Source organism: Symphalangus syndactylus, chromosome 12 (assembly GCF_028878055.3).
Source record: "Symphalangus syndactylus isolate Jambi chromosome 12, NHGRI_mSymSyn1-v2.1_pri, whole genome shotgun sequence".
In the NCBI taxonomy this organism is placed as follows: domain Eukaryota; kingdom Metazoa; phylum Chordata; class Mammalia; order Primates; family Hylobatidae; genus Symphalangus; species Symphalangus syndactylus.
In genome coordinates this window covers 39,862,818-39,879,174 of record NC_072441.2, presented here as the reverse complement: position 1 = coordinate 39,879,174, position 16,357 = coordinate 39,862,818, and the positions used below count along the sequence as shown (strand labels likewise).

At 33.5% G+C, this 16,357-nt stretch overlaps 1 protein-coding gene across 1 annotated transcript in view; it reads left to right on the top strand.

Annotated features, from left to right (window-relative positions):
- COL24A1 (collagen type XXIV alpha 1 chain) overlaps nt 1-16,357 on the top strand; it is a 486,748-nt gene that overhangs the window by 185,546 nt on the left and 284,845 nt on the right. Inside the window, exons 13-14 of the mRNA XM_063624268.1 lie at nt 3,860-3,913; nt 7,159-7,203. Coding sequence (XP_063480338.1) covers nt 3,860-3,913; nt 7,159-7,203 — 99 coding nt within the window. The remainder of the gene's footprint in view (nt 1-3,859; nt 3,914-7,158; nt 7,204-16,357) is intronic.

Sequence of the window (16,357 nt, the reverse complement as noted above, 5' to 3'; positions counted from 1 at the left end):
GAACAGGGTATTCTTTCCTGATTATTTATTTTTGCCGACTTTGTCAAAGATCAGTGGGTTGTAGGGTGCAGCTTTATCAAGTGTAGATTTTTAGCATTAACTTCAAATCTAGTTAAAAAGGCAAAAATTGTAGAAACACACTCATAGGATACATGTTTTTCACTTAATTTGTGTCCTGTTACTGGTAAATTCTAAATGTTATGCATTGTACATGAATATTTTCATGAATCATGATAAATTAGCTTTTCATTGGCAGTTATTTGTTGGTATTTTTTGGTGTTAGCAGAAATATTTTGTCAAATGTAAACATTTAAAACATCATAATTTTTAAACCCTTCTTTGGCATTTCCTTATGTAATGATGTGCTAGCTGCCCCCAAAAGTAAAAGTATATAGAACCTCTCCCGACCCTCTGGTGGTCCTGCTGGTGACACAAAATTGCTTCTAACTGAATCTACAATCTTCAAACCAAAAAGCAAAAACATGTGTTATTATTTTTAATGTTCTTTGTTTCATTACACAGTAAACTCTAGTTTAATGGTGGTATTTTGAGAATGACCTCAACACTGTGTGGTTTCTTTGGTACTGTTGACATCTTATTTCTGTTAGAATCAGTGTAATGATGATCAAGAAACCTCTATGAAACACCTAAGCAATTACTTATAATATTATTCTATTTAAAATATCTGATTGTAAAATGTTCCTTTACACTCTGTACAGGCTATGTTGGAGTTCTGACATCAGTTCTTGAGTTATCAATTGATTATTTAGTTCACTGATAAGTATATACCAGTTAGAGTGTCTTTTCTTTTTATTTATAACCAAAACTCCTGTTGTATATATTAAAACAAAAGTTAGCTGACTACACTTGAAGTCATCAACAGATGATTCTGAAAATGTACACAGCTTGTCATCATAATCCTAAATGCTCTAAGTATCAGAAATACTTTTGTATGGTTCACTTTAAAAGAAACATTTCCCATTCTCCAGCTGCTTGGCTTTCAAGTAAGAAAATCATAGATGTTTCACTTTATTAAAGTTATGTATAAAGGAACAAATTCTGTCTCTCCCTCTTTTCTTTTAATTTTTGCTTGTTCATACAATCTGTGGAACATAAGGCAATTTTAGGCATCTTTGACAAGGAAAAACACCTAAAAAAGTTTTCAAGATGGATGGTGGCAAGTTTTTTAATGGCAATACTTAACTAAACTCTAAGGAACTAAAACCTGCCAAAAGTTTTATTCCAGGCAACTTAGATATGATTCTTGAGACATTTATCTCTTTCTTTTTAAAATAAAGAAGATAAAACATACATAACATAAAATTTTCCATTTATAAACCCTCTTAAAGTATGTAGTCAGTGGCCTTAAGTACATCCAATTGTTGTACAACCATTGCCACCATCCATCTTAAAAACTTTTTTCATCTTCCCAAACTGAAACTCTGTACCCAATAAACAATTCCCCATTCTCCACTCCCAGTCCCTGGCAACCACCATTCTACTTTCTGTCTCTATGTATTTGACTACTATAAGTACATCATGTAAGTGGAATCATACACTATCTGTCCTTTTGTGACTGGCTTACTGCACTTAGCGTAATTGTCTTTAAGGTCCATCCATGTTGTGGCAGTTATCAGAATCCTTCATTTTTAAGGCTGAATAATATTCCATTTCATGTATATACAACATTTTGTTTATTCATTCATCTGTTAGTGAACATTTGGGTTGCTTCCACCTTTTGATAATTGTGAATAATGCTGGAATGGGTATAGAAATAACAATTACTTTTTTAATGCTTGAATTCTTTAGTATTTGTTATTATGAAAGTATTTACTCTGAAAAATCACCCATTCTGTGATTCAAAATAAGAAACCTTTATTTAGAACTTAGTAAAAATGACCTACTGTATCTCTACTTCAATTTCTTTTAAACTTTGGCTTTTCTCTGCATCCATAAAACTACTCTTCTCTCACACCCCTATTTCACCCTCTGTCTGATCAGTGATAATTTTTCCCAATATTTTCTCCTCAAAGCTTCAGTCTGTCTTTAAGACTTCAGACATGTCTGTCCTTCAGACTTTTTTTCTCTATGAGCTTTTTCTATGAACCCCACATCTCCCAACTCCCTGCCATGATAATTACATTTGAATATCTCATTATAACCACAAATTCAAAATAACTAACAAAACTCATCCTCTTTATATCAAACTCAGCTTTTCTATTTTCCATATTTCTATCAGTGGTTAACATTTGTCTATCAGTCCAACTGTAAACTTTAGAGTCATCTTTCTCTTGATTCTTATACACAAAGACGTATGTGACCCACTGTAATCCAAGTGAATTTATAAAGTGAAAATATGATTATATGAAAATTGTGTCTAAGTTTTTTTAATGACTCACAGTGTAAATTGCAGACTTTCCATCATAACAAAAAAGACTCTTCATGACATGACCCCCTGCCACCCTTTCCAAACTCACCTCTTGCCCACCAATCACACAGACTATTTGCAATTCTTTGCAAATGCTGTGTCATTTCATTCTGATTGATTGACTGATGGCACATTGTTAGCCCTGCCTTTTCTTTTCTTCAGGACTTAGCTCAAATGTTGCTTCCTCAGTAAAGCAAAGCACCATTAATCTTCTCTCTAGGCAAAGTTGGTCATTCTGCTTCCAAAGTTCCCATTGTCTATTTGTCATATCACCTATTATATAATCCTGTAACAATTATCAAATGATATTACAGTTATTTATTTGTATGACCCTCTTTCCTAATAAACTATGTACTTTTTGAGGGCATTGAGTTTCATATGCATCTTTATAAACCCCAAAATCTTTATAGACACAAAATGGCTACTAAAATAATGTTTGTTGAACCAATGATCTGGACCCATAAACCTTCAAATTTAGACCACTTAAAGAGCCTTCTAATAGGTTGGCCTATATTCAGTGTTTCCTGTCATGGCTATATGCTGTATCCTATCAACAGATTAATCTTTTAGAAATACAGCATAACATCAGTGCACTACCATACTCCCTAAAATCAGTAGCTTCCATTTGTCTAATATATACAGTCTAAAATTTTTATTCTGAAATTTAAGACTCTCCTTAATCTAGCCTCTAAACTACCATATACTTTATCTGTAAAATTGATGAAACAGATTTCCCACAAGTGAGATATAGCTAAGTTATGTTAGAATAAAGTGCCTTGCATTGTTATTTATATGTATCCCTTGTTTCTGAGATCAGATTGGAATCTTTATTAAGGCAGGGTGGGTCTTATACATAAAGCTAATATGTAAAACCATCTTACACACAAAGTATGTTATGTATAAAATGTGATCAATTACTATTTACAAACACTCCCCAATTGTTACCATTAACAAAGACTTCCTGTTATGTCTCTATTTACCAAGATTTTACCTACTCTCTAGACCTATCTCAAGTGGCAGTCTCCTTTGAAGCCTTCTTTGATTGCCTTTGCCTCCTGCCACATTGAAATGTATCTCTTCCTCAACTGTACTTCTTATATTCTTATATTCTTTTGATACCTCCATTCTGTCTAAAATTTTAGCTAATTATATACATATATTTTCTGCCCGCTATAAAATTTAGTAAAGGAAATTATTTGGGCTTATTTTTATTAGCCACCATTTCTTAAATTATATTTTGTATATTTTTTAATGGGAAGATTGATCTGTAACTTCTGGAAGAAAAGCAATTAGGTGAGGGGAAGTTATTCACACTCGTAAGTCTTGTAATTTCGTACTACTACAAATAAAATTTTAAGTACTTCTATTCAGAATCACTTATGGGGAGAATATTCAAATGAACTAATATACAGATTATTTTCTTGTTTTAAGGGTTTTATTGGCTCTCCTGGAGAAGCGGGACAACTGGGACCTGAAGGAGAAAGGGTAAGTCCATTCGCTTCAAATAGTATTTCTAAAGTGATATACTTGTGATAATGTACAATGGGGGTCATAAAATCAGATGTCAGGGAAGTAATCTTACTGAGTTAGCAAGCCAGGTTTAAGAAAAATCACCTGCCAGAAATGTAATTTGACTTTTGAAAGTCTTACTGAATTTTGTTAAAGGAAAGTAATATAGCATGTTAGAAATATAATTGTATTTTAAGTTCAAATTTTTGAGAATACACCAAAATATTAAAATATCTAATTATGAAATTTTTATTTTGTAATTCATTATCTTTGAGTATAAATTCTTGACAGGTCTTGATTTTGAGAGCAATATGCAGTAAAGAATTTAGCCTTAGAAGATATATTTTTGTTTAATTTAATAGTGGGAGATAGCTGTTAATAAATATGGGTACTTATAAGTAAAGATAGGACCTTTGCAAAATGGTTTGTTATACTAAAAAGATTAATGAAGTTAATAATAGGAGTTATGGCATTGCAGCTTCATCATGTCTAGTTTTCAGTGCTATATGCAATCTATATGCAGTAATTTATCTTTGTATTCCTTCATTTACATTGCCAGTATTAATTGAAAACAGTAGAATTGAACAATATTAGTTTATTGTCATAGAATTTGAAATTAGGGAGTCATATTCAGAATTCAGCCTTCACCCCTATCATTATAAGAATGCAGTTCAGGCCAAAATGTTCATTTCTGGCAAGTGATTTTTGCAAATGAAAGTGAACCAGATTCGTTGCTAAATGGATTTTTCAAATAAATAGTTTTTAGTGAGTGAGTTAAACTATATTTTCTTGTAATTACTTGTGAATGCCCCAGCAGAGAAGAAATAATCAAAGAGTTTAAATATGCTGTAATGACAATCAAAATGTTTAGCTATCTTTGGTGAGATGAGGTAAAGATTTTCCCCTGGTGAGCATAGGAAGTCGTTTTGTTCAATAGCAAAAAATATCTTAAGCATAATTCCACAACTAAGCCACCTAACTTTCATGTACTACAGCAAACTAACAGAGGATGTATCTCATTGATCGTGCAAAGAATTGATCTGCTACTTCTTGACCCAATGATTCCAGTTTACGTTGTTAATTACTCTGCTGTTCGTGATAACAATCCTTTTCTGATCCTTTGACATAAGCTTATTCTATCTCGTAAATTATTTAATAAACCAAAATTATATGTCCTTGTAAAATGTTGTCATCTTGGATTTAATGATCTTAAGCCCACTGTTGACACTGGCCATCGATAGCCACATTGCTGTAATCACACTCACTAATTTTTACCAGGCTATATGAAAATATAAAGACCTGGCTGGGCACGGTGGCTCGCGCCTGTAACCCCAGCACTTTGGGAGGCTGAGGCCGGTGGATCACGATGTCAGGAGATCAAGACCATCCTGGCTAACACAGTGAAACCCCATCTCTACTAAAAATACAAAAAATTAGCCAGGCCTGGTGGCGGGTGCCTGTAGTCCCAACTACTCGGGAGCTGAGGCAGGAGAATGGAGTGAACCCGGGAGGCGGAGCTTGCAGTGAGCCGAGATTGCACCACTGCACTCCAGCCTGGGCAACAGAGCAAGACTCCGTATCAAAAAAAAAAAAAAAATCAAGACATGTCCCAACATATAAATACACAAGACCAGTTTGCGATATTGGGCCCATCATGGGTACCATGTCCTAATATTATTTGGCTATGTCAAAATTTTCATTAAAACTATGAATGATGTAGCTAAAAGGGTGTTATGTTATAAAACGTTTAAGTACAAAAAAGCAGAAGAAAATAAGATACAGTAAAGCTAAGTATTCCTGAAAACAAATGGAAAGAAAAAGTCATTTCTAGGAGTCAGTATTGTACATTACATGCATATTGTGCATATACACACACACACACACATATGAAACATGTACACATATATACATGTATATATATGAAAAATGCTTATATAATTCTGTCTGCATTATTTGGCTTCTTGATGAGATTTAGGGAGGCTACTGAAAATTTAGGAAATAATTATTCTATTTTTTTAAAAAAGGTTAGTTGTATTATGTAAATATACATAAAGTCTTAATGAAATGAGTCCTCTTGCGCACCTGTGAACTCTTTTTTGATGATCAGATACATAAGTATTTTTTAAACACTGTTGACTTGAAAGTGAATGGATTGCTTCAGCCAATGATGTCTTCTAACTTACCCGTATGTACTATTAATCTCAAGCTACATGGTTGTGACAGACTGCTTAGTCTACAAGTCTCAAAGTGATAATATCAAGTAAGATGCTTTAATCTGCATATAACAAAAAACCACAATTCAAACTGGTTTAAACATAAGGATATTTTTAATGATGATGATGAAAATAGCAAATGATTTACTGAATGGTTTTATATATGTACATATATATTAAAAAATTTAATAAATGGTTTTATATACATGAATTCACTTCTTTATATATGTATATATACATGAAGTTTTTAATAAACATATATAGTGTATATATATACATGAATTAACTTCTTTATATATAAAACCATTTATTGAATGATAGGTATTGATATTCTTCTCATCATAGATGAAGAAAATGAGGCACACACAGAGGAAGTATCTTGTCTTAGACTATATACAGGAAGTGAGAGCAGAGCCAGGATTTGGACAAGGTTTTGTCTGGCTACAAAGCCTGGGTACTTAAGTACTGTACCCTACTGCTTCTTACATGACCAGAAATCCATAGGTTAGGTGGGCTGTAGATTAATTTCTCTGCTTTACCTTTTCTAATGTTGTCTTTACCCTAAGGCTTATTTCCCATATGATTGCAAGATTGCCAGTGCACAGGTTAAATGTGTCTTTGTTTATATCCAGATAGAGAGGGGAAGAGAGAGAGGAGGGCATTTCCCTTAGATATGGAAAGTAAGACCTTCGTGTTCATCTGGTTTTGCCAACTTTGGTAATATGCCTATCTCTGGACAAATAACTATCACCAGGGAAATGTCAGGATCCCATTTGGAAGTATAGATGGGATGGATTCCTGAATAAAAGCAGAATTTCGTTTTGAAGAAAGGAAGGGGCTGCCTGAGTTAAATTAATATATTGAGGCTTTTCTGAATATCACATCAGTTTATAGAACAATTTGTTCTTGTCTTTTTCATACTTTATTATTTTATATTGGGAGAAAAAGATCTATAGTACCTAATTCATTCATTCAACAAATATTTCCTTTTTCTTTTCTGTATTCTAGGGCATTCCTGGGATCCGTGGAAAGAAGGGTTTTAAGGGGAGACAGGTATCTTAATTTGTGTTTTTTGAGGTTTGTTTTACAGCAGTATAACCTGGTTATGTGTTCTTACCTATTAAAATATGAAGATACTTTTTGCTTTTTGAGGTTTATAATCATTCCATTTTAATTTTTGCCTCTTGAATAGTGTATCAAATAATACCTGAGGATATAAAGGAAAATTTAGATTAAAAAGTAACTCAACTTTGAACACTTCTAACCCTTTCACTATACCAGTGGGAAAACCGTTATCTCTATGATAAGGAGCTAAAATGTCACAGAAAATACATGAACAACTTAAAACACAAATGGTAGTACTCAACCTATTCTACATGACCAGATGTTGAAGAGGTTCAACCTCATGTTCTAGAGGTTTTTAAAATGTGTGCTTCAGCCGTTAATTCAGAGATTAGTTTAGAACAGCTTCTCGTATTTTCAGGTTAAAAAAATCCAGGAAAGTGAATTTTACTAGGTAATATAATAATTTCAGAGATGGGAGGAAATTGTGACATCATCCAGTACCCCACTGCTTAACAAATGAGAAAAATGTGGTCCAGAGAGGCATCCTGAGGTTCTTCTTGTTAAGCTAGTATAGTCTGTGAAGATAAAAAGTGACTTTCATAACAACTTTTCCAAAGTTTTGTGTACCTGAATAAAATCTTAATGATAATACTAAAGGACTGCAGCTCTCACCAGAATATTCAAATCATTTTGAAACATTCATCCTTCAAGCTTTGCAATATTCCTTGAAGGTAAAATAGAGTAAGTGTTAATGTCACCATAATATAGGTGAGGAAAATAAAGCTTAGAGATGTTAAAAGACTTGCTCAGATCAGATAGTTAAAAGTGGTAAAATCAGTAATTGAGCAAAGCTCCACTGAATCTAAATCCAGAATCCTTTTCCTTACTGCCTAGATATTGCTGCTCTGTCTTCTACTCACACTGCTTAGAAGAGGCATGAATTGTTTTTTCATGACGTCTGGCCAAAATGAGATACAGTTATTTTAAAGTTTAAAGATTTTAATGTATTAAGATAAACTTACCAAGCTGTCAAGAAATACAAAATAAGCCAAACATTTTGTTTCCCTGTGTTTACATTGAACGTAGAAGCTAATCTTACAATGGTTATAACAGTAGAAACTGCCATCACCATTGCTATTATCATCATTTTTAAGTTCTCAAGCACTGTGATAAGTATTTTGTATGCCATCTCATTTAACTATACTCTATTACACTTGAATACATTGGTGTGTTAATTTTTTTTTTGTTTTTTTGGGATTTTTTTTTGGTTTTTAGAGGGTTTTTTTTTGTTTTTTTTATGTTTTAGCTCTCATACACACATCCCAACAGAAAATACCTTTCTGTTTATTGGGTATCCAATTTCTAATCTAAAATTCTAACAATTGACAATAGGTGGTTTGTTTTCTTTAGTCTTATTTACTCCATTCTGTATCTTCAAATTTTCACCCTTCTTCTATCAATGTATGCTATTAATAAAAGAAAATCATTTGCCATAATATATAAATTACTTCCAATGCTTAAAATGCTACCTTACCCTTTAGTAAGTATGTACAGTCTGAAGGCTGGGTGCGGTGGCTCACACCTGTAATCCCAGCACTTTGGGAGGCCGAGGCGGGCGGATCAGTTGAAGTCAGGTGTTTAAGACCAGCCTGGCCAACATGGCAAAACCCCATCTCTACTAAAAATACAAAAATTAGCTGGCTGTGGTCGTGGGTGCCTGTAATCCCAGCTACTCAGGAGGCTGAGGCAGGAGAATCACTTGAACCCAGGAGAATAAGGTTGCAGTGAGCTGAGATCGTGCCACTGCACCCCAGCCTGGGCGACAGAGTAAGACTCCATCTCAAAAAATAAAAATAAATTAAAAATAAAATAGTCTTAAGACAAAATAACTAATCTGCATTGGTGGAATTTTAGACATTGATGAGCGAATTGAGTATTTTCTCAAAACCCTTCTTATGTATCACTTAGATAACCACCAATTATTTCGTTTGATAGTATTGCTGATCTCATGTAGACATCAACTTGATTTTGGCTTTGGCAATGTATAGGTAATTTCTATTCCTACTACAATGAATTATAAAATTATCCAGAGACCTTTATAGAGAACTTCTGGTTTTGTAATCCATAGGGAATTATGAAATTATCCAACATGAGTCTATTGAATTTAAAAAGGGAGTTTAAGAAAACAGTGGAAAAATAGTGAATGAAATGATTATGGGGCTCTTGTTTGATTGCACTGTTCTTATTACAAAATTTGCAAAGTTTTATTGCTTTTCAAATATATGCATTTGTAATAGATTTAGATCTTTAGAAAAGCTATATTTGAAAAACATCATATTCATTTTTTCTGACTAATGTTTATTTTAGAGTCTGTCTAGTACTGTAATATATTATGTATGCTATATGTACTTTTTATCGTTTTTACTGCAAAATGATTTGTCTATATTTATAAGGAAAATGTGAATACTTAGAATAAAATACAGTTATAGCCACTTGTCAACTTATGGCAAGGCTGGCCTCAGAGACTGTCCCATAATATATTATCCTATGTATAAATGGCCCCCTTATTCTTTCTGTTTATTATAAGTAAAATCATCTTCAAAAGATATTATGCACCACAGGATTCTTGTATTTCAATTTAGATGGTTAAAATTCCATGAGGATCATGGTCATTTATTACTGTTTTAATAACAGTAAAAGGAAAAGATCTTTTGATAATCTTTCCATTCTCTTTGATGTAGAAAAAAGTAGGTGTGTAGAAGATGAATATGGTCATGTTCTCCTGGTAATTTATTAAATTATGTGTACTATTAATTGTGAAATACAGAACAGAACTAAAAGATTCCAGGCTACTATGAAGTAGATGGATGACACCTATACATTTGAGAGAATGTGATAGAAACCTGGAAATGCTGAAATCTGAACGTGCCAGTATCTGAGAAACTTTTGGCTTTGCATAAGTCAAAAACTGTTTTAATTTTCTGCTGGTTTGAGAGCTATTTAGAAGTTTGGGCCGGGCATGGTGGCTCATGCCTGTAATCCCAGCGCTTTGGGAGGCCGAGGCGGGCAGATCATGATGAGATCAAGAGATCAAGACCATCTTGGCCAACATGGTGAAACCCCATCTCTACTAAAAATACAAAAATTAGCTGGGCATGGTGGCGTGTGCCTGTAGTCCCAGCTACTCAGGAGTCTGAGGCAGGAGAATCGCTTGAATCCAGGAGGCAGAGGTTGCAGTGAGCCGAGATCGTGCCACTGCACTCCAGCCTGGCAACAGAGCGAGACTCCATCTCAAAAAAATAAAAATAAAAAGAAGTTGGGATTGATGTTTCATTGTAGTAGTGCTGTGTGGATACAATATTATTTCATTTGCTATCATTATTAGAATCATATTAGAAGATGTACTTTATCACAACTATTACCCTTAATTTTTTAAATTAATATTTGTTTTTTTCTAATTTTTTATTTTTTAATTTTTGTGGGTGATAGAAGGTGTATATAATTATGAGATACATGATATGTTTTTATTTCTGGGTTTTAAATGAGCTGGTTTCCTTACATTTTAGGTAGAGCGATATAGTCAGTCTTATGAGCATGGAGTATGATTCAGTTTTAAATAGTTACAATATATGATTTATAGAACAATAGTAGCTATTTTTAGAGAAATCTACAAAGTTTTATTAATATTTTATACTTAGATTTTTTTAAGATTCTGAATTTAAGCCCAGAAATTCGTAAATTACTTCACTTTCTGTTTTATGTATTATATTGAAACAGTCTCACAGTCAATACAGTGAAAGCAATAGCCATGAAAAACTTCAAAATGAGTTCAGGTCTTTCTACCTATTGATCAGGATAAGTTTCTTTGGACTACTGAATTGGATTGTCAGCTGTGTACTAAAGCTTCATGTTTCATATGAATAGTTTGCAAAAATATTACTTATATTATATATACATATAGCACAGAAATGGACTAAAAGCCTTGTCTAAAATTGTCCAGTGAGTTAGTAACATTACTAATTTTACATTTGGGAAGATGTTGCTATAAATCACGTGCTCATACTGCTAGCCAAATGATCACTTACTTCCCTGAGTAAACACAAAGCATGAAATTAAGTTGCCGTGAATGAGCTCAGTGGTGTCTGTGTTTTTCTTTTAATGAACTTACAGACTTACAAATAAGAGCTATCTTCTCTTAGACAGTATAAATATTTTATGAATGCAATTGAAATGGACACATTTTAGAATAGTATATTATTTTGGTTATTCAAGAGGTAATTATTTTTAAAAAAGAGAAAATTATTTATTATTTAGCCTCATAATGGTATGTTCAAATTTAACATTTGTGTTAAAATTTATTCCCACTTAAATCTTATTTCCCAGAAAATTCTTTTTCCCAAAATAAAATGTTATGTTTATTAGATTTAATTGATATTTGTAACACACTTCTTTCTTCAATAAGGACCATTGGTTTGAAGTAGGAGAACTGTTTTTGTTAGGAATTTGATATATTTTAGAACCAAAGATTATTTTAAAATAGTTATATCAACAAATTCACTTGTTCCTTGGTCTAATGTTGTTGGCATTCAAAATGTTTTTTTCTTCCTTGTATTTTAAGCCATTTTTGATTTCAGGATTTTAGCATAAGTACTTACTAATCACAACAATTATTTTTAAAGACCTCCTGTAATCACAGTTAATATTAGTCAATGTATGTGTATACTCATGCTTTTGGATAGTGAAGTGTAGTTCTGACCTCTTCCTCTCCTTCCCTCCTGCACTCCCTACATGTCACAATTGGATCAAAACCCTTATTGTTAATTAATATTAGAGGATACCCTAGGGCATTCTGTGCCTTCAATAAAACTAACCATTGGAGATAGAGAAGCCCAAGAGGCTATTATTGATTCATCTTTTTGCTCTCTATCTGTAGGTATTTGAATTCAACTCAAGTTCATTCTCTGGAGATTTCAGGAAAAGACAAGATAGTAGACAATGTTTATTGGTCAGGAGCCTTTAAACACCGTAGAACTACTACTGTTTTTACATGCTTTAATGTCTTTATTTGAGAATCTTCTTAGAACATTATCTGATGTGAGCCAGATTCTTTAAAAGCCTAAGTACACTGATTCATAACAGAAAAGAAGAATCCTGTTTAAAAAAAAAAATAGGGGAGGCAGGGAGAGGGGATTTGTTATGTGTTTGATAACTATAGATTTCTTATACCTCACTCCAAGTAGCTTCCTTTTTAGTGCAAAGTTTCCAAAGTTTATTTTGTAGTGTTACAATCAGGAAATTCTATAGTTTCTTTTAAAAAAAGCATTTACAGAGCTCTCAGCTTGATTTAATCAGTAGTCTCTGTCTTGTACCAAGTTAGCCATGCAAATTTATATGGCTCCACAGACCTAAAAAATTTATGCTAGAACTGACTTGCCAGGATTGAAAGTAAACATGAAATTGGAGATGGGAGTTACTTTCAACAACACCTAGAAAACTGCTATCAGAATGCTGATGTTTTGCAAGGAATTTTTCAGACCCTTAGAAGTGGATTATAAATAATCAAATCACATTACATTTAAAGTTTGACAAAGAGTAAAACTATACTTAGTTTTCTTCCTCTGAAGATAAAAATATCACAGCCTAGAATGGTGGGCAAAATAACACCCTTAAGGCACCCAGACTTCAGAGATGTTTACTTTTCTAACTATAGAAAGGAGTGCCTGCTCCTCTTTTCTCATATGTTTTTCTGTTAGAAGAGTGTATTTGAAGTAAACTGTATTTTGGCTTCTAAATCTAGAGTTAGAATTTCAGAATATAAAATCCTGGTGTTGGACATCTGTTATTAGTTTTTATCTTTAGCCCAAGACAGTCTTAAATACATATTGCATAGTAGCGTCTCAGATACATACATTTTGTGGAGAATTTAGAGACAGTGTTTTTTGTTTTGTTTTAGGAAAAGAATGCAGTTAATTCTATCATAAAGTACAACTCTAGCTAGAACATTATGAAAAGTTGTTATTAATTCTTAAGGGATTCTGCCTCCTTCAGGAAAAATGTATTTTCTGGATTCTACTTTACTGGGCATAGTCTGTAGTAGCTATATTTGGCTAACTATAGTATGACAGGATGTATGGACGATTTCAGGACTTTGAATTAACCCCACCACAGGGTTGGCATAGACACTAAGAAGAGGGACACCCAGTGAACTACATGTTATAATTTGGAGGAAGTCCAGGCAGAACATAGTGGATTTCATAGAGATGTGACACCAATGGGTGGGAATATGGCAATTATCTTCAGGGTGGATAACATAAGGGACAACCCAAAGAGCCTTGTAGGTTATCAAAATCAGAAGTGTGAGTGCATATATGGCAGTTAGGCCTAGGTTGGGCTCAGGGATTATATTCTCTAGGAGGGCAAATGGCAAGAATAAGATGGGACCCTTATTATTGAGGGATAGAACATGATGTTGTATACCACATCTGGTTTTTGGACACAAGAAAAAGGACACAACCTGGTATTCAGTCTTTAAGAACAAGGCCGGAACTTGAATCTGGGAACTGAGGCCTAGGTTAGCATTAAGCCTGCCTTGACGCCAAATCTCCATGAATTGGGCCAAATTCTGCTGAAGTTTAGAATTAGTCTCAATTATGAGGATAGGGTTGACCCTGAGTGTGGATCAAATTGTCCTCGCTGTGAGAAAAAGAAGGGTGAAGGGATTAGATCATCACAGAATACTTCACACTCCAGCCTCTCCTGCAGTGATCTTGTTGTATATTTGAGGGATTTTAAAATAACAGAATTTCCTGGTAATAGGTATTCATATGCAGAATGTATAAAAATAACTTCTAGGTTAAATTTTGGTGTTTCTAATTCTAGGCAAGTTAGTCTGATCCTGTATTTTCAATGCTTAGTTTTGGAACAAATGATTTCTGTTATGATTATTAATGCCTGTTTAGTATATAACCTTCTATGATAATTTTTATTCATTTCTACTTCAGATTAAATATGTTGTTTTTAAACCTTCCTCTAGAAAGAACAAAATATGTTCTCCAGAAGGATTTTTGCATTGCTTTTGTTTTTTAAAATTCTGTAAATATAGTCATTGTGACCATTTTATGGTTATCTTGGTCCTCTTATTTTCCTAGTTATTTTATATGCATTTAAAAAAATTATTTGTGGAGCTAGGAAAATAATGCTTTTACTGGACATGCTAAGCAAGAAGCTTTCCACTGTTTAAACATATTTAAATAGACTACCAAATGTAGTATCTATGAGTGCTCTAAAATATTAATATCACGTACATATATTCAGGCCTGTCAAGTCTAATAAACTTCCTTTGGTCTTAGTGTTTAGTCACTACCATGTTTGATAACAGTACCATTGTTAGACCCAGGCAACAGAGAAACTGCTCTGGGCTCTGAGCTTTAGAGGGCCCTACATATCATACATTTAAAATACTTGAGTATTTTAAAAATACTTCAGTGCCTCTGTCATTCAGGATCCAGCACTTAGCACTGGCATCACATGCCCTGTAATCCTAGACAGTCACTCTTGTTACTATATATTAGCTATCTATTGCTATGAAACAAATTAAGGTGGTGGTTTAAAACAACAATAAATATATATTATTTTTATAGTTTCTGTGGGTCAGAAATTTGATAGTGGCATAGTTGGGTGGTTCTAATTCATGAGGTTATGGTTAAGATTTTAGTTAGGGCTACTGTCATCCGAAGGCTTGACTGGGGGTTGGAGGATTTGCTTTTAAGGAGGCTCACTTGCTGGCCAAGTTGGTGCTAGTTGTTGGTGGGAGGCCTCACTTCCTCCCCATGGAGACCTCTTCACAGTGTTGCTGAGTGTATTCAGAACATAGCTTTGGCTTCCCCCAGAGTGAGTGGTGTAAAGATACTACAGCAAGGTGATAGCTGAAGTATCTTTATGACCTAGCTTCAGAAATTACACATTGTCACTTCTATGTTCTTCTGGTCACATAGGCCCACATACTTCAGGGTGGGTCTGGACTACATAAGAGCATGAATACCAGGAATCAAAGATCACTGAGGTCCATCATTGAGGCTGGGTACCACAGTTTAATAATGTTTAGGCTTCAGGGAAATTCTCCACATCTCTTGCCTGTATCTTCCTGTCTGAATGCCATGAAGGTTTGTAAGTGGTACCATTGCTGACATTGGAGACAGAAATTGCTTAAGATTGTGGTAAGTGTTCGAGCAGGCAGTAGAAGCATTTCGATAAAAGGAAAGAGAAATTAATTATCTAATTTTTCTCTCAGCATGAATGCAATAGAATCTTACATGATAAAAATACTGTTTTCTGGTAATTTAAAACTTCTATTATCTTTTCTTTCTGTCATGATTTATTCTTCCTGAGGTAATAGAATTAGTGTGATATTTGCAAACAGTTGCAATTGGAGACTGACAAGCATTTTCCATTATTAAACAATGCATATTATTATTAAATTTGTCTTTACATAAGTATAGACACAAAATTCATGAAGCATGATAAGACTTTTTTACATCGGCGACAAGTGGACATGAAATGCTAGAATGATAAAGTTTAAAATACAGATATTTAATAAGATTAAGTCAAATTTTTAAAAAAGTAAATGCAAAAATTTTAATACTTTCTGTTATTAATTATAATTTGTAATAGAAAGTAGACAGCAGTAGAAAATCTTCAGAGATGATCTACTTAAGTTTTTTAAAACTAGAAACAACAGTAGACTTATATTGAGCATTGCCTATGGTAAAATTTGGAAATATGACATTATATATTCTCTAAAGAAGATTTAATTACCAATTTAATTGGTTTTCTGTTTCTATTGATACATAACAAATACCACAAACTTAGCAGCTTAAACAATATTCATTTATTATCTTGCAGTTTTCATGGGTCAGGAATCTAAGTGTTACTTAACTTAGTCTTCTGCTCTGGTTATAAGTTTGCAATCAAAGTGTCAGACAGGCTGCATTATCATCTGGAAGCTTGAATGGGGAAAAGTTCATTTCCAGACTCATGCAGGTTGTAGGAAGAATTTATTACCTTGAGGTTGTAGAATGGAGGGCTCTGGCTTTTTGCTGGCTCTTGGCTATGGGCCACCCTCAGGTCCTATAGACTGTCCAGA